The sequence below is a fragment of the Rosa chinensis genome, chromosome 1 (genome assembly GCF_002994745.2).
Source record: "Rosa chinensis cultivar Old Blush chromosome 1, RchiOBHm-V2, whole genome shotgun sequence".
Classification (NCBI taxonomy): Eukaryota; Viridiplantae; Streptophyta; class Magnoliopsida; order Rosales; family Rosaceae; genus Rosa; species Rosa chinensis.
The window spans coordinates 51,356,348-51,378,751 of NC_037088.1; the positions used below are offsets into that span (position 1 = coordinate 51,356,348).

The window sequence follows — 22,404 nt, forward strand, 5'->3', positions numbered from 1 at the left end:
AAAGAATAACCGAGGAAGATTTTACAGAGTGATTAAGCTCTACGGGTGAATTTTCATCTCTAAATAATACCTTCTACGGTTCTACCAGTCTGAGGCATTGGCCTCTTCTTCTACATTTAAATTTCCGAAAGAATACCACATCGACTCTCACATAACACCCTTATTTCGGGGGTGCAAATGTAAGACAAGCGGCATTGGCACATCTTATACATATGGTTTTGCTCTTTTATTCATCTTCTTGTCATTTTTAGATCTATAAATCTTTGCAAAGTTTGAGTTTCTAGTCTTGAAAGCCATTTTGAATATTGCCAAGAACTTTAATTAACATTTGGATGCCAGAGATCAAATTTTGGGGTGTTTAGAAGTCCTTGAACTTTTCTTGAATCATACTTACGTTATGAAAGAGCTTGATGGATCAAAAAATTGGGTGCTTGAGATATATGTACAAACTGAAATTAGTAGATCAATTGGCTTGGGAACAATTACAATTACAGTATGGAGATTATAAAACAATCTGTCAAATTCTTTTACTTACAGAGAAACAAAAGCAAAAAGGCCACCAGCCAAATAGCTAGGTGATAATGATATTACATTTTATTCTAATATGGTTACAACACGAATTGCCCTAGATAAATTGAAAAGAATTACAAGCTCAAGGAGAAAAGGTTTCCTTTCTTTTCTGTAACAAGGGGAACGGGTTTCCTCAATGGTTAGAAGTGGTCAGAGCTCTGTGCAGAGATGATATGGGAGCACCAAAAAATGTATGAACTGTGAACTGTGAACTGTGAACTAACACAAGAATTTCCTACAGTTGGGAGCTTTACATAGACAGGGAACTCTCAGCTCGTCACATTCATCCGGCTCAAACAAGTAATCGTACCTGTTAAACAAAAATTAAGGAGAAACTTGTAACCTTTCTCAACCAAACATACATCATTTTTAAATGCGTCAATGCAAAAATCTAAAGAAAATACCAGAAAACTTACGTTAGTTCTTCACCGGCCGAAACACAAGTCTTGGCAATGAGAACTATTCGGTTCTCCTCACCCACACTCATGATCCTTGAATAGCAATTGGGTGTGCACTGCAGGACGTGCAACAAAATTTTAGCATCATGATATGTAATTCAGAACTTCCAATAGACCGGCTTGAGTTTAGCAAATCCAATAAATTGACACTTTAAATGGTCAACTTTAATTATATCCATGAGCAAACAAAAGCTCAAAGTCATTAATTATGGAACTCACCGAATGGTTAATTAACCGTGCTATATTTCCTCTATATGTAGCATCAATTACTACTTCCTCACTGATCTTGAAAAGCTGCAAAAAAAGGTAGTTCATACACTTTAAATCACATTCCAATGACATAAACTGAAGGGCGAGAGGGGAGGGTGCTTTGGCTGTAAATTGAATCAATAACATGTTAGGAGCCGCAACCCTAACATAACAAACTGTCTAACTCAACACTAGAGAACCTCAAGTTGTGTAATAGAAAGATGGTGCTTAAATTAAGATAGAACTAATTTTTTTTTTTTTGGCTGAAAGACGGAACTAGTTCTAATGGTTCAAAAGTCAATTTTGATCTGGCACATGGATAAACTTCCCATCAATGTATAAAGCATCATTAATTTCATGGGACAAATCCTCATCTACAGGAGTGTTCTCATTTTGTGCCAAGACTAATAAGTTTCAAAACAATTGATAAGAAGTACTGCACAAAAAAATGATTACATGTGAAATTTTTAAGCTCCCCATCAATTTTTCCCACATGTAATTGGAATGCTAAGTAGTCTTGATTCCAGCAGTTGCTGGCTAATATATGTTCATAAGCTACTCCCAAGATAATGTATACTGCATACATAGAAACATAGGAGTATACTGAAAATCGACTTACATAGCAATCTTTGCCTTGTAGCCTGTACCGTGCTTCCCTCAGATCTGCAACACTACGTCTTACCCGCTCACCACGATACTCAACAACCTGGAAACAAGCATAGTTAGCATTAAAAAGATCACATGAAACAGAACACTTTGGTTGCTGAAAATCATCTTTCATAATCAAAGACAATGGCTTGGAGTTATTCACCAAAAGATTTTAAATATGCATCAAGGAATTCACACTTTCCTATCAATCAGATGACAAAGAATATTCCCTAAGCGATTAACATAAAGAAAGAAATCTATATGAAGTCATAGTTACATACATATACATATTTGAATTACAAGTTCATTCAATAACTACAGTATTAAGTAACAATTGAGTACCATTTCTCCTTCTTGAATATTCCTACGCGCAAATAGACCCCAACCATGTATTCCAGATTTACCAAAACAAACCCGGTGATTTTCAGTTTTCTGAAATAAAGACAAGAACAAATGTTAATGACTTCTGCACATAAAACAAAAATGTCAAGAGTCTATCAAGTAAGCAACCACAGCATATGAAGAGATGTGACTTGCCTGCAAGTGGTAAAGCCGATCCTTGAAGGAAGAAAAAATTTTAGAATCTTCTACTTCCTAATAAAAGGAAACAGATATAATTAGTCCATCACACCAACCAACCAAGGAAAACAAAAGATGATATATATAGATATTTTGTCTATAAAAAAATGTCAACATTTATATTATAAAGTGAAGAAAATGTAAAAGTCAATAAGGACAAGAGTATTACTATAAATGTGCTCAAGCTATTCACTGAGTCTAATGAATGATGTGTTGGTCCCCTTGGTCGATGAAAAATTGGTAGCCGCTCACCTCCCTGGTAGAGAATAATGAAACATAAAAACACAATTAATAACTCGACTAGAAACAATAATGAACTAGTAAACTACTTAAAAGAAATTCAAGAGGAAATATGACAGCTATGCATACTATGCTAACACAAGTTACCTTAAAATTTGATCTTTTAATAGCACGGCATCTTGCAGCAGAGAGTGGTTCTAACTCATCAGACTCTGAGGTTGAAGGTTCTGGAACTTCAGTCCTCTTTGATGAGACCACCCTCGAACCCCTGAAGAACCCTTTCTCGTTTTGAAGCAAGCTTCTGGCAGCAAAAACCCCCGAAGGAGTACGAACAACAACAACAGCATCTGGATTAGGGATCCTGAAACAAAGGTTATGAATATATATGAGCCACAGGAAAATGCAACCTTAAACAAATGCTCCCACTGGGAGGACTTATAGCAGTAGGGACCATATGAAAAATACAGTACGGTCCTAACCTGTGCACAGCACAATATATCATCTTCGTTGTTACTTGTTTCCCATTCTTCTCTTGGCAGTGCAACTGAAAGTTGAAGATGCAATATAATCAAATCACCAACATTGTTCACAAATTATTCCTAAGAATTGAAAGATAAGTGCAAACAATAAAACAACAAGAGAAAATTATGACAAGATTAGTCTAATAAAAGATGCAAATGTATATGTATATGTCAGTTGAGATTAAAGGACTAATGCATAAGTTGTAGTTACTGACTCAAGTGGAAAGGGCGTTCATAAAGTAAAACAACAATGAAATCTTACTTCCATGTTGTAGCCTGCTCTTGATGCACAGGTTGCATGAAAATGAGTGGCACATTTGCAACATGTGGTGCAGGAACCATGAGTCTGCGTACAAATTACACAACGCTGTTCCAAAAGAGAAGGTGAACTGAATTAGAGAGGTTACAAGTTTGTACCATCACCAAATAAGCAACTAATGAACTGTCCTTTCCTAACTGGTGAAGGAAACCAAAACCCTAACTGGTGGAGAAAACCAAAAAAAAAAAGTCCCAGCATAACATCACCCCTTTGGTTAAGAATAAGAAAACAAAGTAATTGAAGTGTCCAAAAGTATCACCCAGAGTATTAAATTACCTTCATAAAAGTAGTGGGTGGGATTCTAAGGATTCCAACAGCAGGTTCCATCTTCTCATGATTCAAGAAACCTACTTCGGGACGAAACCAAGCACAAGAGACATGAACCCACAAGGTGTCAACATCAGTGGGCTTCAAAGCACCTCCTGAAGAAACCAATTTTGAATTAGCAAACGAGGAACCAGTCAACCTTACTGAAGATATAAGATAGCATTATGGTGCACATTTCATGCTCTAGGTAGATAATTCAGGTTTCCTTTATAAGAAACAAAACTCAGTGACCATCATTGGAACTATTCAAACATATGCATGACTATTAATGATTCGCAGAAGTCAAAAGAATATCCGCTTAAGCTTCCAAAAGAGACAAAAGAGGATGAAAGAAATATAAATAGTAAGCACTAGTAACACTGGAATCATCAATGGCATGAAAATGAATAGTCAAATGAGAAGGAACTCTGAAATAGCAAAATATTAATTTTGCAGTCAAACATAAATAATTTTATTAGAAATTACAGTAGTGTCATCAAAAAACTCATAATGCAAGTATATAAATCAATATGAAATCACTAAGGTCCACTCAAGACACTGGATGATGGCAAAAATACCTTTTACAGGACAGAGACAACATTCCTTAATGATATCAGGTGTTTCACATGCTCTACAAACCCATGAAGTAAAATCCTGGACATCTTTTGCACCATAGCATTCTTGGTGCACAGCTATTTGACACCTGGACAAAGTAACAAAAATTATATAAAACTCTTAGTCTTGCATCAGAAACAAGAATAAAACAATTATCTAAAAATTTAAACTTGGCACAAAGATGCAACAAAAGATGGAGACAGGCACCTGTTGCATATGATCATTTTGTTATCTTCCCAATCTTCAACCCATCTACAAACTGCACATCTTTCACTTGTCCACTTTGCATTAACTGGCTCGTACTTTTCTGTTGCAACAAAGATACAAGTGAGTCTCTCACTATAAAAAAAAAAAATTATCAACCAAAAACCTCCTTGCCACTTAAGCAAAAGGCTCAGCCGCCTCTGCGACACTGACACAGAGACACAGACGGACAAGTAGATCAGCCAACATGTAAACAATTAGGCATGTGTTTCACCTTGTAACGAATCAAGCAGTCGCTGCTTATCTAATTTGAGAGGCTGTAAGCCATGTTCATTATACTCTGCAATCTGAAACATATTCAAGATTAGTGAGAAACTGTCTAGAATCAATATAGTGCAGAACTAAAGTTAAAAGGAAAGTTTATCTGTTTTGACCAAAATGAAAATGAGCCATCAAATTCTCAGAATTACAACAAAAATATTGCTGATTACCAAAACCATAGTGTAGATAAGATACAAGATATTGTACAAACCCATTGTTCCAGTGTTAGCATTGTGGCCTTCACTTTCACACTATGCTTCCATTTTTTTGCTCTACAACCTGTGTGCCTTTCCCATTCACCAAGGCTCTGCATCTTTGACTCATCACAGGGTCCACACTTACAAGCAACCCTGCAACATAAAATAATCAGAAGCAGCTTGCAAATCCTCCAAATATGACTTTACAGTACAGTTGAAATTGACTTGAATTAGGAAGGTAAAATACCAAGCAAGACCAAATGACTTTAATTCAAAAAGGTACAAAAATGAGAAATTAATTTCAATATAACACTTCAATTTCAGAAGATAAGCGCTTACATATGAAGGTTTGGTACATAAGTTCCTTCCATGCCATTACAAACCACAGTTACCTCAGACACAGTTACGCCAGTCACAGATTTCCGGCCAGAACTGTTTCAAAAATTGCCACATCAATCAGTAAGTTAATAAAGAAAATTTAAAAACGAACTAAATCAGTATAATCTAATGAAATGACATGCCTGTGTTTTTGCCGACACTGTAACTCATCTAACATTTCACCTTTGGCCTTATTTTTGCAATCAGGACAATAGTAATCAATGTGCTCTGGGTCCTGAACAACAGGGCAATTCAGTAATGCTTCACTACTTAACCAAATTAGGTAAAAGAAACATAGGAGAAACGGAAACGTATTGTCAAATTAAGCATGAAAGGTATACCTTGAAAACTTTACTGGAAATTTTGTCACACTCAGCATGCACCCAAACATTACAGCCATCACAGCATACCTGAGACAGATAATTGAAATGAACAAATTCCCAAATTTTTCAACTACAAAACTATAGTAATGAATGATATTGATCATGAGGACATCAGATTGATCACAATGAAAAAGATTGCAGATTACTGACCCAATCTCCACCATCTGAATGGTGCCATATCTTCTTACATATGCCACAATATTGTCTTGATTTTTTCAACTACATAAAATGATAGAGAGCATCATTAGAAACCTCCAATTATGTATGGAAATGTTTGACTTAAAAGTTGATAAAACTCCAACATGAGGCAAGTTTGAACCTTTGCACAATGTTTACATAAAACTTGGGTTTCAGAACCTGAGCCCTTCACTTTTTTCATAGCTTTAGAAGGAGTGATCAAACCACAGCAATCACAAGGTCTTGTGTCCTTCTGATATGCTTCCTGCACAATAAATTCATTGGATGAACTCTCATTCCAGAGACAACCAGACTTTGCTACAATAATAACAAAAGATTATAATTCATATAACAAGGACAAAAAGAAAAAATTGCAGAAACCTGCGTCAAGGATTATAATCTCTGCAAGAAAGAAAGAAAGAAAAAAACTAACAAGCAAAAAGAGTTATTTGGGTCCTTTTGCTATAAAATGCACATCCACCTAAAAAGATATACAAGTACTTCCAAGTTTTATCTGAGGATTAGCAAAATAATGTGTCCAACTTCACAACAAAACTAGAAGTTCCAGATCATATTTCTCAAAGAGGACTAATGTTGAGACAAGAAAATATTCCTAGAAAAGAACTTGCCTGATTCAGATTCTGACTGTAATATGCCTGATCTTGATAAAAATCTGTGGCCTCTTGGATTTCAGGGGCATTTGCCTCTGAATCAGTAGTTTTACAAGCTGCGTAAATAAAGCCATTTTCTGCTAACACCGCCTCCTCTATTGCCATCTGAAGCTCGCTTGGTTTACTCCTGTACAACTGGGTCTGTCCTCGAAATCTGAAGAAGCCAAAACTCTGGAATGTTCAAAGACTTTATCTTTAAAGAACAAACAAGCAAAATACAGCTCAGGATTAAATAGCTACACACCTCTCAAGGAACTGCTTGAATGGATATATCATTCCCTGCTTCACCCACCCATAATCCTGTTCATTTAAACCAGACACTTTAAGCAAATCTATTGTACCCACAAAAATAAACACAGAGTATCAACAGTAAAAAAATATTTACCCTTTGTGTTCCATTCTTTGAGAACCCAAAGAACATGACACAGATAGCATTAGGAATACAGCAGCTCAACACTGCTTCTGGAGCTTGCAATATGGGGTCGATAACCACTGCCGGCCAAACTGGGTAGCTCCTCCCACACTTAGCCCAAACAATATCACCCAAAGCAAAGTCCTGCGGCTTATACACTTCTTTCTTCTTTGCACAATCGGGTTTGCGAACTTTCTCCTTGCCGCCAAAACTAAACCCAGCTCCATATTCCTCACTTCTTTCCTCTGGCAAAGAATTTCCACCACGTTTCGACGCTATCGAATTTTTCAAACCCATATACTGTCTGTAACCAATATCATCATAATAATCCACTTCTTCTTGCTCTACCTTCCCACAATATTGGAACTTCTTCAACTTCTTAAACCCATTGATCACCTCCTTACGCTTTTTAACAAAACCCAATTTCTCAATCCCTTCTCTGTCCTCCACTGCTAAAACATCACATTCTTCTTCATCTTCAAAAACCGTATATGTATCCACATATTTCGCTTGCTTTTTCTCACCTGAACCGTTAAACCTCGAAGACGGCACTTGCGGCCGTCCTCGAGCAGACCTCCTCAACTTCTCGGACCTCCGATTCATTTCTCGCCGCTTACTCAACCGCTGCAAATTCGACTCCACCACCTCGACCGCAGCCGAAAACGACTCGTCGTATCCCGACGAACCGGAGCCGCTGCTCAAATCCTCCCCCATGCCATTGCCAACTGAGCAGTACCCATTCGCTTTCCGCCTCTTCGGATTCGCCGAATACGCATAGGCCTTAGCTTCCGCCTCCTCCAGCTTACACCGTTTCAAATTCGGCATTTCAAATCTCGACGGCCGCTTAATTATCATATTCCAACCTCCCAGTTTCAACGAACCCTAATTTCACATTTGAACCCCAAACCAAACCTCCCACGCAAAACCTCCTCAATCGAATCCAAAAAAAAAAAAACGCTTCCGAATTCAGTAACCGTCGCCGGAAACACAACAAAAACCCCCCGAAAATGACCGTCAAGCCCCAAATTCGAATTCGGAAACCCTAAACCGATGCAAACGAAACCAAAAACCGCCGATTCAAACTCCGACTTTCCGTTCCTCCGATAACCAAAAGCTCCGACTCCGACAACGAACTCGAAATTCCGACCTCAGAGCCGTCGCTTATTATAAAATCGGCTACGAATCTCCACCGGAAATTCAAAAAAAAATTCGCAGCAAAAAAAAAAAAAAATCTCGGGGTTTTCTATCTAGGCTGTGTCTGTCACAGAGAGAAAGAGAGAGAGTTCTATTTTGCCCAAATCCAAATCCAAATCCCACAACTGCGTAGATTATAATTTTTTTTTATTTAGAAAAGTTAAGGTAAAAAAAATAATATTATTCTTTTACCTTACTTAAAGGATTTTTAAAATAATTTCGTTCCCGGGCCACGTGGCCATTTGCCTCCAAAATTTGGGACGGAGGGAGATTGCGAAATTTTCGTGACGTGAAAGCGCGAACTGAAATTTTAGTTGGGAAGAAGAGGTAGGACGGAGTTTCTGTGCTACCTGGTGTAGGGGAATTAGACTTGGACTACAAGCATGGGCCTGCAGAGAATCTAGAATGAGTTGACTATTTGACTTGGGGAGTTGGAGGTGCGCTTTTCGTACAGAGGATTTTATTGTACAGAGTCTGGTCCACAGGATGTGATTGGGGTGGAATCTTGGTGATCACGCAGGGAGAAACTCACAAAAGCGTGTTTGACCTCAGTCTTTTTACGTGGTTTACGCATCCGTCTCTGTTTCTCTAATACGTTACATTATTGGAAGTCCCTCCCACACAGTAGGATTTGCAAGTTTGAACTCAATATGGTTTACAAATAAATCCTTTTAGGAAAAGATCCACTTCTCTAATACGGTAAAGAATTGGAAACCTTTTCAGTGCCCAATTGGGTTGAAATACACTCTATAAATAATAACACGGTGACTACGATATATTCATTCATTCATTCAATATTTGGTATCTTATTTTCAATCACATACATTTTCTTTGTCATTTTCCTCGCAAAGATGGTGCACACAGATGCTAGGTTTGCGGTCGGTGTGGTTGGGAATGTCATCTCTGGCGGCCTTTTCCTCTCCCCAATTCCTACGTTCATACAAATATGGAGAAAAAAAGATGTGGAAGCTTTCGATCCAAGACCATACCTTACAACAGTGTTAAACTGTTTGTTCTGGTGTTACTACGGATTGCCATTTGTTAACCCAAATAGCATTTTAGTTGTCACTATTAATGGAATTGGGCTATTTATAGAGCTCATATATCTTGTCATATTCTTCTATTATGCCGCAGCAAAAGGACGAAAGAGGGTTGCTACATACTTTATATGTGAACTTATTTTATTTGGGGCTTTGGTGGCTGCAACTATGTTGGCAATACCTGAACATAAGATGGCGATGAATCGACCTTTGAGGGCTGTCGTAGTTGGTGTGATATGTGATTTTTTCAATGTCCTCATGTATGGCTCTCCTTTGTTCAACGTGAGAGATGTCATTAAAACTAAGAGTGTGAAATATATGCCATTCACTCTCCTAGTGGCCAACTTCCTGAATGGCTGTTGCTGGACATCCTATGCTCTCATTGGAAAAGTGGACTACTTCATTTTGATTAGCAACGGTCTCGGCGCAATTTTTGGGGCATTTCAATTGATAGTTTATGCAAGATACTACAAAACTACACCAAAAGATGAAGACCTCTCTGGCAAGACTACTAATGAAGTGCAACTCTGTACTAATGTCTAATTACCGCATAGGCCTTTAGTGTAATTTTCATATTCTACAAGTACTATTTAGCTTTTTTTTTATTTTATCTTTTTGGGATCAATTTTTTAGTTTTACATGTACTATTTAGCTTATAAAATTTGCTTCTGCAGTCAAGGAATTGAGTTGCATTGATATCGATAATTTCAGGCTTTTTCAAAGATGTTAAAAAAAACGCAGCATCGATCATATTAGAAGCGAGAATAAATTCAAGAACATTTATTTTAAATATTTTTATCTACAATAAATCAAATGGAATACTAAAAATTAGATAGAAAAAAGTCCAAAATTTCCAATCCTACAGCCAAATGACACAAAATATTCTCAACTAAAACACTGCTTTTTCATTAATCACCTTCAAGTTAGAAATTGAAATTACAAAATGAACAACGGTATAATTAGAGGGATGAATATCCAAGCAGGGAAGGAACTGAGAGTTGGAGCAGCAGCATTGCTTGTAGTTGACAATGGTACGGCCACTATTACAACTCCCAAACAGTACGTATAAACACTGTTGTAAAACCTGTGCAGCAACCACTACTGGCCAGATTGTGAAGTACACAGATACAACCCGTGTAAAAACTTGAACATCATTTGAGTCGTGGTGGCTGAAGGACGCTTTTGGTTGTTTCCTCATTCTTACATTGTTGGGATTTGTAGGGCTTTCAGGATATTTCTTTACATTTAAACTGGTTTTGAGATCAACGGAAGAGCATGCAGTTGGTATTTAAAGTGTGCCTTGCAAGGATTGAAGTTGATGCTGAGGTTAGGATTTTGATTGGATATATATCCTTACACTACTAGAAAAACCCCCCATCACACACGGACGAGAATCCGTGTGAAATCATAGTATTCCATACGGAAATCCGTGTGAAAACGCTAATACACACGGTACAACGACGGATTAAAAATCCGTACGTATTGCTGGCGTTGCTAATGCTATTTTCACACGGATTTATCTAATCCGTGTGGATCCATGTAGAGGGCCCCACTTAAATCACAACTATTGCTCCTACGTCCAATCACAGAAAAATCTGTGTGAACCTAATTTGTTAATATATTTATTAAATTATTCACATATTTACATATTTATTTTTTGGTCTATCAAATTATTCTCCTTTTATTTTTTTTATTTTTTTTTTGTCTGACGACCTCCAGCACAGATTCACTCCTGTGATTATTTTTTTGTTCTTCACGGTGATTCTGCAGATCTTGAAAGGTTGTTCTTCATGGTCATTCTCCATATCTTGAAGGAACAATCTTGAGATCCAACCTGTGTTATGTAGAGATTGAGTCTCTGTTTGCATCTAATGAATCCTGCAAGATAATCCTAGTAAGATTAGCAAATCGATCCAAGAACGCGTTCAGCAGCCATAAAGGGGCATTTACTTGTAGATCTAAGACCACAAAACTCAACCACAACCCAAAAACATTATCTTCAACAAAAGTCAAACAAATCAACACCACCTAAAACCCAATCAACCAATTTAGAGAGAAACACGTACCATATGCAAAGGGGATTTGATGCCTGACCAGAGCCGAAGTGATAACCCAAATCTCTCAATCTCCTAAAAAAAAAACTGTTTCTTCGTTTGCCCAGAGATCCACTTAAGATCAATGCAAATTGATGTATTCAACATCCACAGAGATGCCCTTACTTGCATATCTAAGATCCATGCAAATAATACAAAGTGAAATCAGTTGCATGATGGGAGACTTGCATCTGAAAATCAAATTGACCAAAACATTTGGAAGTTTCAGAAAATGGGAGACTCAGGCTTTTCCGGGCTCCGAAAACAACGCAGCTGCCTGGCTCTTGGGGTTTACGGGTCGGGTGGAGATTCGGTTGGGGTATCGGTGCAGAAGAGTCGGAGGAGGGTGAGGGATTGGGTGTTTGAGGGCCATTGGGAGGGTTTAGAGAGAGAAATCATGGTGAATGAGCGAGGTCTGGGGTTTTTGGTGAGGATAAACGAGAAGGCATCAAAAGTCTAAACTGGAATTAATGAAGTTAAATGGGAATTCGGAGAAAGTTATTGATAAGGATTCACAGTTTCACACGGTTTTTGTGTGAAAAATGGACACAATTTTTTTTTTTTTTTTACACATGAAGCCTGCAATAAATAGTGTGTTAAATATAAATAAACATTCATAGAAATTGTGTAATTAATTTGCTTTTTATTTTATTTTGAAGTATGATTCATACGGGAGAGTTTCTATTGGGACCTCTTAATTTACTCACTAGACCTCCCTTATTTTTTAATTATTAAATGGTATATGTATTCTTATATAAAAAGACTGTTACAGACAACAAATTAATAAGGAAAATTATATTTTTTTCCTTTTGCGAAAATTAACAATAATAGAAACACATCTATAGTATTTTTATTATTCATTTCCATTTTAGTTCTCATTCCATACTTCTCATTTTCTTTGTTTATAAAAGCTTTCGAAGAAAAAAAAAATTCAAGAGAACATGCATTCAAAATTACTTGGTAAATTATAGAAAAATAAAACTATGATGCACGTACTATTCAAGGGAGAAAAAAATAGACAAAGGTTTTTCTCATCAATGTAACAAGATCATGAAACAATGGACAGAGAGCCCTCGTGTAAACTAACCAAATAAGTCTGTGAAGCAGCATATAAGACAAAACTAAATTAAAAAAATAGAAAGAACAAATCTAATTTTGCAACCTATCTAAAACTCCGGCAACCATAAACCATAAAAACTAAGCTTTGGAAATCCATAATTAAGCATGAAATATTAGGCTTAAAAAAATATCTAATAATTTTTTGTTAATTAGTTACACTATCTTTTTTCAATAATTATCTCAGTTTTTTTTTCTTTTTTTTGACAATGTCAAGTTTCTTGTTTGGTCAATAAATAATTATGGGAGCATTATAATTCATCCTTAATGCTTGAAAACATTTCCTTTTATGAGTAAGGTTAAGTTAGGTATTTGAAAAAGGTTTACTTAGCAAAGTTTTAAGTTAGGTATTTGAAAAAGGTTTACTTAGCAAAGTTTTAAGTTAGGTATTTGAAAAAGGTTTACTTAGCAAAGTTTACTTTTTAAAAAATCAAATAGGAGGTGTAAAGAGATGAGAGGTCAAATGAGCAAATATGGAGGTCCCAATAGAAAAAGTCTTCATATGGACATTTGTGTGAAATATCGATTTTTTTTTAATATATTACATTCTTACCCTCAGTAAGACATGAAATGGTCTGTTTCAAATGTTTAATTTTTTTAAAAAAAAATATTTAAATAAATTTTGAAATTCTTCAGTATGGAGTTTCGATGTCCACTCCGAATCTCCGAGTCCAAAATATATAGCATTAGATGCATCTAGCGAGACGAAGTAATTTATAGCTATATCGTGATCCAACTGTCTAGGGAGAAGGTAGTTAGTAGTATACAAAGAATTTATGGAAAGAAATTAATGAATTGGGTATTGGAATTTCCAAAGAGTTATCAAAAAGACTTCACACGGATATCTGTGTGAAACAACATATTTTAAGAATTAATGTGTTGTGTATAAACATGTTTATTAATTTTAAATAGTTAAGTTGTTTTTATTTTATTTTGAAATAAGATTCACACGGATTTTTTTTCTGTATCAAATCTAATTCATACGGAAGTCTGTGTGAATGTCTGACACAAATAAAATAATTTTTAAAACATAAATAAATTTTAACAGGGATGTCTGTGTGTAACTATAATTCACACGGATTTCTGTGTGAATTTCACACCGAAATCCTTGTGAATTTTCGCGGTCCCACTTCTAGTTTTCATTTCACACTGAAAACTGTGTGAACATAGTTTTACACACAAAAATCTGTGTGTTTGCAGTGTTTTACACACATATGCTTCTCCGTGTGAATATCTGTGTGAACCAAATCTGTGTGTGATGGGGTGTTTTTCTAGTAGTGTTATATTGTATATGGTCGAGATGTCCAAGACAGTACGTAGATGTCGTCGCAGCCTCACAATGTCATGGACTGATAAAGATGGTTGAGAGCATGTATGGATTAATTTCTGGCTCTGTGGACCGCTTGGGCCGGAAAGGAATGGTAATGTGGAATATGGCAAAAGACAAGATGGATGAGCACTGGGGATCGACTAATAAGTATGGTTTTCTTGATGAAATCCTCTTACTTGGTTTTAGCTAGAGAGGCCAAAGAAGTAAAGCATGTGTTGATTTTCAGTGAGCAATACAGGCCGGGTACCGGTACAAGTTGAAGGGTGTACTACATTTGGCTCGGAGCAGCGAGTAGTGATAAAAACAATATTTTGAGTGACCTCAAACACAATCAATGCGTTTACATTCTGTGACTGTTGAATGTTAAGTTCTGGACAAGGGGGTGATCATGTTCATGAGTTTAAGTATTCAAAGATTTGCTAACATGGATTGAGCTGGTCAGAGTTGTTAAATTGAAAAGGATGTCACTTTGTTTGGCTTACGAGGCAGAATTATCAATCAAAATTGCAGCTAGAGTGATATGGTGTACTGCAATGTGTTAGCTAAGTTTACAGTAAATCACAATGCATTGAAATCTCTCTGTCCATGTCAAGGAGTAATATATTGATAGGACAAGGATTGCAAAAAACCATTGGAAATCCGGCGGACTTGGTGATATCTGGGTTTCTCTGAGTCATGGGGTTCAGTTGCTAAGTTGTGAAGTTAGCAATGAAACAAAGGGTATCCAAACTTGTAGAGGCTAGGCCAACTTTATACAGGTTATTATTATTATTTTATGCTTGAATGAACTGCAAGGAGATGATGGTCCCTTAGATAATGTACGGTACGTATTAGAACTCGATTTGATGGTACGTAATTGAGGATTCTTGTGGTTGGTTAAACGATTTCTGTTTTAATCCTCTTATTCCATCAGCTTTTATTCCTCAGCAAACAGAAGAAAAACCCTGCAAAAATGATTGTTCTTTGGTCACCTAATGACTACTTAATATGGAAGATCAAGCTAGGATAAACTTGCTTTTAGTGGTATTTTAATTTTGTTGGTATTAAATCCAAAAGTACGTATGTGACCGTGAATTTCTTTGTAGCCACTCGTGATATATATATTTATACAGTGCGGAGCCAGAATTTCTTATCAAGTAGGACACAAAATTAGAATTTAAATATATATCAAAATTTTAATAAAAAATAATATAGTAAAATAAAATTAAGGTAATATTAATATTTTTCTCAAAATTACGTATTTTATTAATAAACTTTCTAACTTTAGATATTAAATAATTTTTCATTAGGGAGATATAATTTATTTTTAACTTTTAAAACTATAAGGAAAAAATATATTATTGTTCTCTAGCTAAAAGAAAGAAAGAAAAATGAAAAAAAAGACTTTCCCAACATCCATGATTCAAACCTGAGACCAATTACAAAATCAATGCATATCTTGCCACCACACCAAGTTGGCTGATACATATCTTGCTATACTCTAAGCTATTTAAACAAGTTTCTATGTACAGAAATTGAAAAAAAATATATAAAAATCAGTGCTAAGACCAATTACAAAATCAATGCATATCTTGCCACCTTGTGTTAAATGAAATTCCAGTTATTGCAAGGAAGAATTGACATTCCATTCCCTTTACAAAAACCACTGTAATACCTAACTATGTAGTAGGCCCTTTAATTTGTTGGTAAAAAGTCTAAATTGTTTACTTGACCTAGAGCTTTTAACTTATTTTATGTGTCCTATGATCCTAACTCAATCGGAATTGCATTTTACTTTTGTGATGTGTATGTTGCTAAGTTTTTATGGTTTTGGACTTTTGGTCTTTTTTTTTTTTTTTTTGAGAATAAGAATCCTTTATTGAAAATAACCAAGATTACATAATATGAGAATGACCGGTGGTGGACAAGAACTCACCACTCTCCTCCCTAAAAACCGAACTAGTTACGGGTCCGTCATCCAGGATGACATCCATGAGCCAAAAGAGCCCAACCCCTAACCACCTATTTCGCCCAACCTCACAGGCTACAGATAACTCCGAGAAACTCGATAACACCCCATAGACAACCGCCAGAGAAACCAGCGCTCTCTTCCACACCGCGCCCCAATGAAACCAGACCACGTGCAAGGATCGCTTGTTAGCACATTGACCATAAGATAAAACCGAAATTACACCAACTCGTCCCCAGGAAAGACACCACATCCATGGCACATCAATTTGACCCAACCCTATCTCAAATGAGTAGGGACCAACTATTGACCAAAGTAAACTAACCAATAACCAAAGTAAACTAAAAAGCAACCTAACTAAAACCAAGACTTTAACCAAAGGAAAGAAGTCGCCGCCACAGTACTCCTCACCCTTGTCGTCAGATGACCCGCCGGCTATCCACCACCGCAGCCTCATGTCTTCAATCTCCCCAAGTCGAAGGTGCCTGCTAAACCATACAGCAAACCACAGCCAATCTATCAACAAGAAATCGATGAAAGACTCACTGTGCCTTGCCTCTGCCATGCCCACCACCTTGAAAACCCAGATCCACCACAGCTGCCATCTCCGTCTAGCGACCCACCGTAGATTAGAAGTCAGCGCCATACGATCCATGGTATACCGCCGCCATGATCTGGCCTCTGACCACATACTCCACGCCGACCACCACCCATCCGACCTCCACACCGACGATGCCATCTCAGAGAAAAGAAGAGAAGTACCAGACCTTGACCAGCAAAGCAAAGAGCAGAGGAGGACCCTTGAGATCCCAAGATCCCGTCCGGCAACACCCGCCACTCGTCGATGGAGCAGGGAGCCACGGCCGACGCGGGGGCGCCGCCGGACAGGCAGATAACTTTTGTTAACTATATCCAACCCTCTAGTTCTCACTCTCTCCGAATTGCACGGGATGGAACATTTAATCGTGACTTTTGGTCACTTGGTAAAGGCTTTTGATGATACTAGTGTTTTAAGTGTATACTCTATGGCTGCTAGTACTTTGTATCTGTTTACCGCTTTTGATGATACTAGTGTTTACCGCTCACAATGCTTGCCATTTTCCTTGATCAGTTGACAGCTTCTTCTGTGTATCCGTATCTTTTATGTACTTGGGCATTCTTGAAGTGAAAAACTGCATGAATGTTTGTTTCTACTGCAATCAAGATTATGTTTGTGTTGGCCTGCACAGTTAATCACCCTTGTTTCAAATTAGAAGTTGTTTTGTGCATCCAAATTCTACTCCTGCATCATCTGCAAAAGCATGTCTTACAAATACGAATGAGGGCGTGAGCGTTATTTGCTTCGAACCGGCTTAATTCATTAATTTAGTGTGAAATAAACATTTGAACCGAGCATGCAATGCTTGCTTTGTCGATCTTGCTTCTTAATGGTGAACTCGCTCCGAATGTTACCTCTTTCCTGCTACATGTTTTGTTCTCTTCAATTAACTCTGTCGAAAGGCTTTCAATGTTGTGCCAGTACCTGTTGGCTCAGGTCTTATATCATCTCGAGTTGACTTGCTGAGAGAAACGACTACTTTTTTTTTTTTAATAAATAAAAGTCCCTCCTACACAAAGTAGGATTTGCAAGTTTGAACTCAATTTGGTTTTACAAATCCTTCTAAGAAAAGATCTACTTGTCTAATATGCTAAATAATTGGAAACCTTTTCAGTGCCAAATTAGGTTGATATACAATCTATAAATAATGAGAGGGTGGCTATGATATCTTCATTCATTCAATACTTGATATCTTTATTCTCTTCACATATACATTTTCTTTGTCATTTTCCTCGCAAAGATGGTGCACACAGATGCTAGGTTTGTGGTCGGTGTGGTTGGGAATGTCATCTCTGGCGGCCTTTTCCTCTCCCCAATTCCTACGTTCATACAAATATGGAAAAAAAAAAGATGTGGAAGCTTTCGATCCAAGACCATACCTTACAACAGTGTTAAACTGTTTGTTCTGGTGTTACTACGGATTACCATTTGTTAATCCAAATAGCATTTTAGTTGTCACTATTAATGGAATTGGGCTATTTATAGAGCTCATATATCTTATCATATTCTTCTATTATGCCGCAACAAAAGGACGAAAGAGGGTTGCTACATACTTTATATGTGAACTTATTTTATTTGGGGCTTTGGTGGCTGCAACTATGTTGGCAATACCTGAGCATAAGATGGCGCTGAATCGACCTTTGAGGGCTGTTGTAGTTGGTGTGATATGTGATTTTTTCAATGTCCTCATGTATGGCTCTCCTTTGTTCAACGTGCGAGATGTCATTAAAACTCAAAGTGTGAAATATATGTCATTCACTCTCCTAGTGGCCAACTTCCTGAATGGTTGTTGTTGGACATCCTATGCTCTCATTGGAAAAGTGGACTACTTCATTTTGATTAGCAACGGTCTTGGCGCAATTTTTGGGGCATTTCAATTGATAGTTTATGCAAGATACTACAAAACTACACCAAAAGATGAAGACCTCTCTGGCAAGACTACTAATGAAGTGCAACTCTGTACTAATGTCTAATTATGCATGTCCATCTAATCATAATCACTTTAAAATTATAGGTCTTTAGTTTAATTTTCATATTTTACAAGTACTATTTAGCTTTTATTTTTATTTTTTATTTGATCTTTTTGGGATCAATTTTGCATTTTTGATCTATGTATAAAATTTGCTTTTGCAGTCAAGGAATTGATCGAGTTGCATTGATATTAAGAGTTTCATGCTTATTCAACGATGTCAAAAAAAAAAAAACCTAGCATCATATTAGAAGAGAGAATAAAACTTCAAGAACATTTATTTTAGATAGCTTTGATATTGAGTATCTACAATAAATCAAATAGAAGACTCAAAATTTAAAAATTTCCAATTCTACTGCCAAATGACACAATATATTCTGTTAACCAAAAATGACACAATAAATTCTCAATTAAAACACTACTTTTTCATTAATCACTAGGGCTGGCCTAGGGCCTAAAAAAAAAATTGGGCTTCGACCCGTTTCTGGACCCAAAGAGCATGAGCCAACCCATTTTAAAACACGCGGATCTCATTGACCCACTACTTTGTTACGGACTATTCATCATTTCATCGTTGCCTGCTCACGGTCAAATTTTATCTATGGAAAAAAGAACGCTGAATTAATTGGGGGTAAGGGTTTTCTTAACAAGGAGAGATTGATTTTGTTGATTGATTTTTGACCTTTAAATGATTGTGTCTATCTCCCTGTTGCAAGTTTGATCGTCAAGTTTTTGTATTGCAAGAAAAAGAGATAGAGTTCCTAGTAAACACTTGTTTATGAGTTTCAGTTTTTGAATATCAACTATTGAGTCTTTTTTATTTTTCATATTGCATACAGCAAAGAATTTTGGAAAACTTTTGTTGATTGTGAAGATACTAAAACTGGAACATTGCATAGTGTGTGTTTAGATAATGATTGTATCATCCATAGATGGACTCTCACAGGACGTAGAGGCACTGTTCATGTAAAACCTGTGCAGCAACCGCAACTAACGCCCTCCCAGATTGTGAAGTACACTGAAACAACCAGTGTAGAAACTTTAAGATCATTTGAATCGTGGTAGCTGAAGGAGGCTTTCTAGTGTTTCCTCATTCTTGCATTGTTGGGATTTGTAGGGCTTTCAGGATATTTCTTTACCGTACCTTTAAACTGGTTTTGAGATCAACGACAGAGCAGTTGCTATTTAAAAGGTGCCTTGCAAGGATTGAAGTTGATGCTGAGGTTAGGATTTTGATTGGATATATATCCTTATATCGTATGTGGTTGAGATGTCCAAAACAGTAAACGTTGTCGCGGCCTCACAATGTCATGGACTGATAAAGAGGGTAGAGAGCATGTATATATGGATTAAGTTCTGGCTCTGTGGACCGGTTGCGAAAGTAATGGTAATGGGGAATATTGTGGCAAAAAGACAAGATGGATGAGCACTACTGGGGACTAATAAGTATGGTTCTCTTGATGAAATCCTCTTACTTGGTTTTAGCTAGAGAGGCTAAAGAAGTAAAACATGTGTTGATTTTGAGAGAGCAATACAGCCATACAGGGTACCGTACAAGTTGAAGGGTACTGCATTTGGCTTGGAGCAGCGAGCAGTGATAAAAACAATATTTTCAGTGACCTCAAACACAATCAATGTGTTTACATTCTATGTCTAATTGTCTATATATTGAATGTTAAGTTCTGGACAATGGGGATGATCATCTTCATGAATTTAAGTGTTCAAATATTTGCTAACATCTTTGAGCTGGTCAGAGTACGTTGTTGAAATTAAAAACAATAACATTTTGTTTGGCTTACCGGGCAGAATTATTAATCAAAATTGCAGCTAGAGTGATATGGTGTATTGCAATGTGTTAGCTTAATTTACAGAAAATCACAATGCATTGAAATCTCTGTCAATATCAAATAGGAATTAATAGGAAGGATTGCACAAAACCTTTGGAAATGCGGCGGACTTGGTGATATCTGCGTTTCTCTGTGAGTCATGGGGTTCAGTTGCTATGTTGTGAAGTTAGCAGTGAAACAAAGGGTATCCAAACTTGTAGAGGCGAACTTTATACAGGTTATTGTTGTTTCATGTTTGAATGAACTGCAAGGAGATGATGCATGGTCTCTTGGCTAAAGTACAGTATTAATAAAACTCGATCTGGATAATAATTAAGGATCCTTGTGGTTGGTTAAACCATTTCAATTTTAATCCTCTTATTCCATCAGCTTTGATTCCTCAGCAAACAAAAGAAAACAACTTTGCAAAATGGGTTGCTAGATCAAGTGTCTTAGAAAAAGGAGGCATGTTAAGCATTTTTGTTAGTTCAAAAAAGCTCAATGACCATAGCTCCAATCATGCACAATTTTGAGGTTTGAAATATTACATTTTCCGTGTTGGATAAGATGGCATGTCAAGCATTTTAGTTCAAAAAAGCACAATGAGCGTGTTTAGCTATAATCATAATCATGCACAATTGAGGTTTGGAATGAGAATATGTTACAATTTCCATGTTGGATGAGTAGGTTAGGCAAATGTGTACAACAAGAATATAATGCAAAACAAAACTCCTTAATCTACTTGATTTTCTTAATCTTCTTGAGGATTTGTGCGAGAGAGGTCGTGTAGGGCTGATCAAAAGAGAGGTATTGTGATCCTGGTTGGAATAGTAACAAAGCATAATATTAGTGGATCCAACATGAATAGGATGAAGAAAGAATGCATACTAATATAAAATGTTTTACCACCTGAACTTTGCAAATTTATAGGAAACCTTTTTTTTTTTTTTAAGTAAAATGAGGTCAGCCCTTTATTGAAAGATTGAAATTGAAATATTACAATGATACCATGTCCAAAGGCATAAAAAAGAAAATAAACAATGTGAAAGGAAAAGATGCAAAAATTGCATCTGAAATACAAAGAATTAAAAATGCAAGAGCAGCAGCGTCGAAACGCAGCGTCGATTTTACACTACGGATTGCAGCCGTGTAGTGAATTGAGTAGCCGCTGATTTGACTGCCCATCGAACTCTAACGCACAACCTGACAAAAATCAACTTGGCGCCGGAATGAAGGCACTCTCCCACCTAACGATCGAAGCCGGCCAAGGGTGTCAGAACATGGTTATGATGGCAGACGATCTTTCACGAATAGATACCAAAGACTTGGGTCCCAAATCCAATACCAATATCGTAGAGGAGCCCCAAACCATTGTAGCAAATGAGCAACAGTCCAAGCCCCACTCTCTCCCGAATCCTAGATCCGGATCCCTTTACAAGACCCACTCGGATCCTAGATCCGGATTCGTTTGACGCTGGTAACAGACAAATGAAGGCCTACAACCACAAACCCATGGAGACAGAACCTCAGGCCAGCAATTGTCCACGCACTTGACCTCAGGCTTAAATCCAAGAAATCAACTTGAGCCCAATGCCCACAAAGTCGTCTGCTAGCACCCAAAACATCCCGACAATTGGCCTAGTCACCGGTGACGCACCAAGCCTCTGCCACACGAAGAGGTGTCGTCTGCCCAGAAGATGTCGCCTACTCCACCAAGAGCAGACCCATAGACAGAACACGACAGTATTAGAGACATGTCGTCCTATCGGGGAAGATCCACCCTTCGCAACCACTGATTGACCACCGTTTCAACACCGTGGCCTCTACCCGGATCCCACTCCTCCTAACAATCACCGCCCTTCTCTGATGCCGTCCCAACCATGTGGTGGCCCATCGGCGTAGCAGCGCCCAAACTCCCCTCAAAAAACAAATCGCCTTCGAAACCAACTAAAGCGAGCACAAAGAGGCCGAAGCCTAAAATTGTCTCCATGAGTCGCGACGGATCAGGAAGACACGCCGCTCCACAAGCCCTAGCAGAGCGC

General features: G+C 37.3%; 2 protein-coding genes, 1 long non-coding RNA gene and 1 pseudogene across 4 annotated transcripts; 2 read left to right on the top strand and 2 right to left on the bottom strand.

The window, feature by feature from the left end:
- Window positions 1–441: 441 nt before the first annotated feature.
- On the bottom strand, window positions 442–8,558 carry LOC112181976 (histone-lysine N-methyltransferase ATX3). 2 transcript variants are annotated; one of them, XM_024320386.2, is made up of 23 exons: window positions 7,222–8,558; window positions 7,081–7,136; window positions 6,795–6,990; window positions 6,308–6,430; window positions 6,139–6,207; window positions 5,947–6,015; window positions 5,749–5,840; window positions 5,567–5,659; window positions 5,242–5,380; window positions 4,984–5,056; window positions 4,713–4,812; window positions 4,469–4,593; window positions 3,861–4,006; window positions 3,528–3,632; window positions 3,224–3,288; window positions 2,892–3,105; window positions 2,674–2,760; window positions 2,463–2,519; window positions 2,268–2,357; window positions 1,897–1,983; window positions 1,248–1,322; window positions 987–1,084; window positions 442–880 (listed from the first exon to the last, which is right to left on the bottom strand). In XM_024320386.2, the coding sequence occupies exons 1-23, from the start codon at window positions 8,101–8,103 to the stop codon at window positions 790–792; spliced, it is 3,132 nt and encodes a 1,043-aa protein (XP_024176154.1). In that variant the 5' UTR covers window positions 8,104–8,558; the 3' UTR covers window positions 442–789. The 2 variants fall into 2 exon arrangements, with proteins under 2 accessions (XP_024176154.1, XP_040373550.1); XM_040517616.1 differs by lacking the exons at window positions 442–880; window positions 987–1,084 and having other exon boundaries at window positions 1,274–1,402.
- A 735-nt stretch (window positions 8,559–9,293) lies between these two features.
- LOC112186521 (bidirectional sugar transporter SWEET6b) lies at window positions 9,294–10,025 on the top strand. Its single transcript, XM_024324975.2, has one exon. The coding sequence runs from the start codon at window positions 9,294–9,296 to the stop codon at window positions 10,023–10,025; it is 732 nt and encodes a 243-aa protein (XP_024180743.1).
- A 1,110-nt stretch (window positions 10,026–11,135) lies between these two features.
- Window positions 11,136–11,976, bottom strand: LOC112186533. Its single transcript, XR_002930816.2, has 2 exons — window positions 11,549–11,976; window positions 11,136–11,360 (listed from the first exon to the last, which is right to left on the bottom strand). It is a non-coding gene; the product is annotated as an uncharacterized LOC112186533 (long non-coding RNA).
- Window positions 11,977–17,807: 5,831 nt separating this feature from the next.
- LOC112186511 lies at window positions 17,808–18,540 on the top strand (annotated as a pseudogene).
- Window positions 18,541–22,404: the final 3,864 nt, after the last annotated feature.

Bases quoted from the DNA above. Each gene is read 5' to 3' on its own strand.
- LOC112181976 (XM_024320386.2), bottom strand. From the start codon at position 8,103: ATGATAATTAAGCGGCCGTCGAGATTTGAAATGCCGAATTTGAAACGG. The intron at 4,594-4,712 runs GTGCCTGTCTCC...TACTTTGTCCAG, and splicing joins AAAATGATCATATGCAACAG to GTGTCAAATAGCTGTGCACC. The intron at 4,007-4,468 runs GTATTTTTGCCA...TGGTTTCTTCAG, and splicing joins TTGTCTCTGTCCTGTAAAAG to GAGGTGCTTTGAAGCCCACT.
- LOC112186521 (XM_024324975.2), top strand. From the start codon at position 9,294: ATGGTGCACACAGATGCTAGGTTTGCGGTCGGTGTGGTTGGGAATGTC.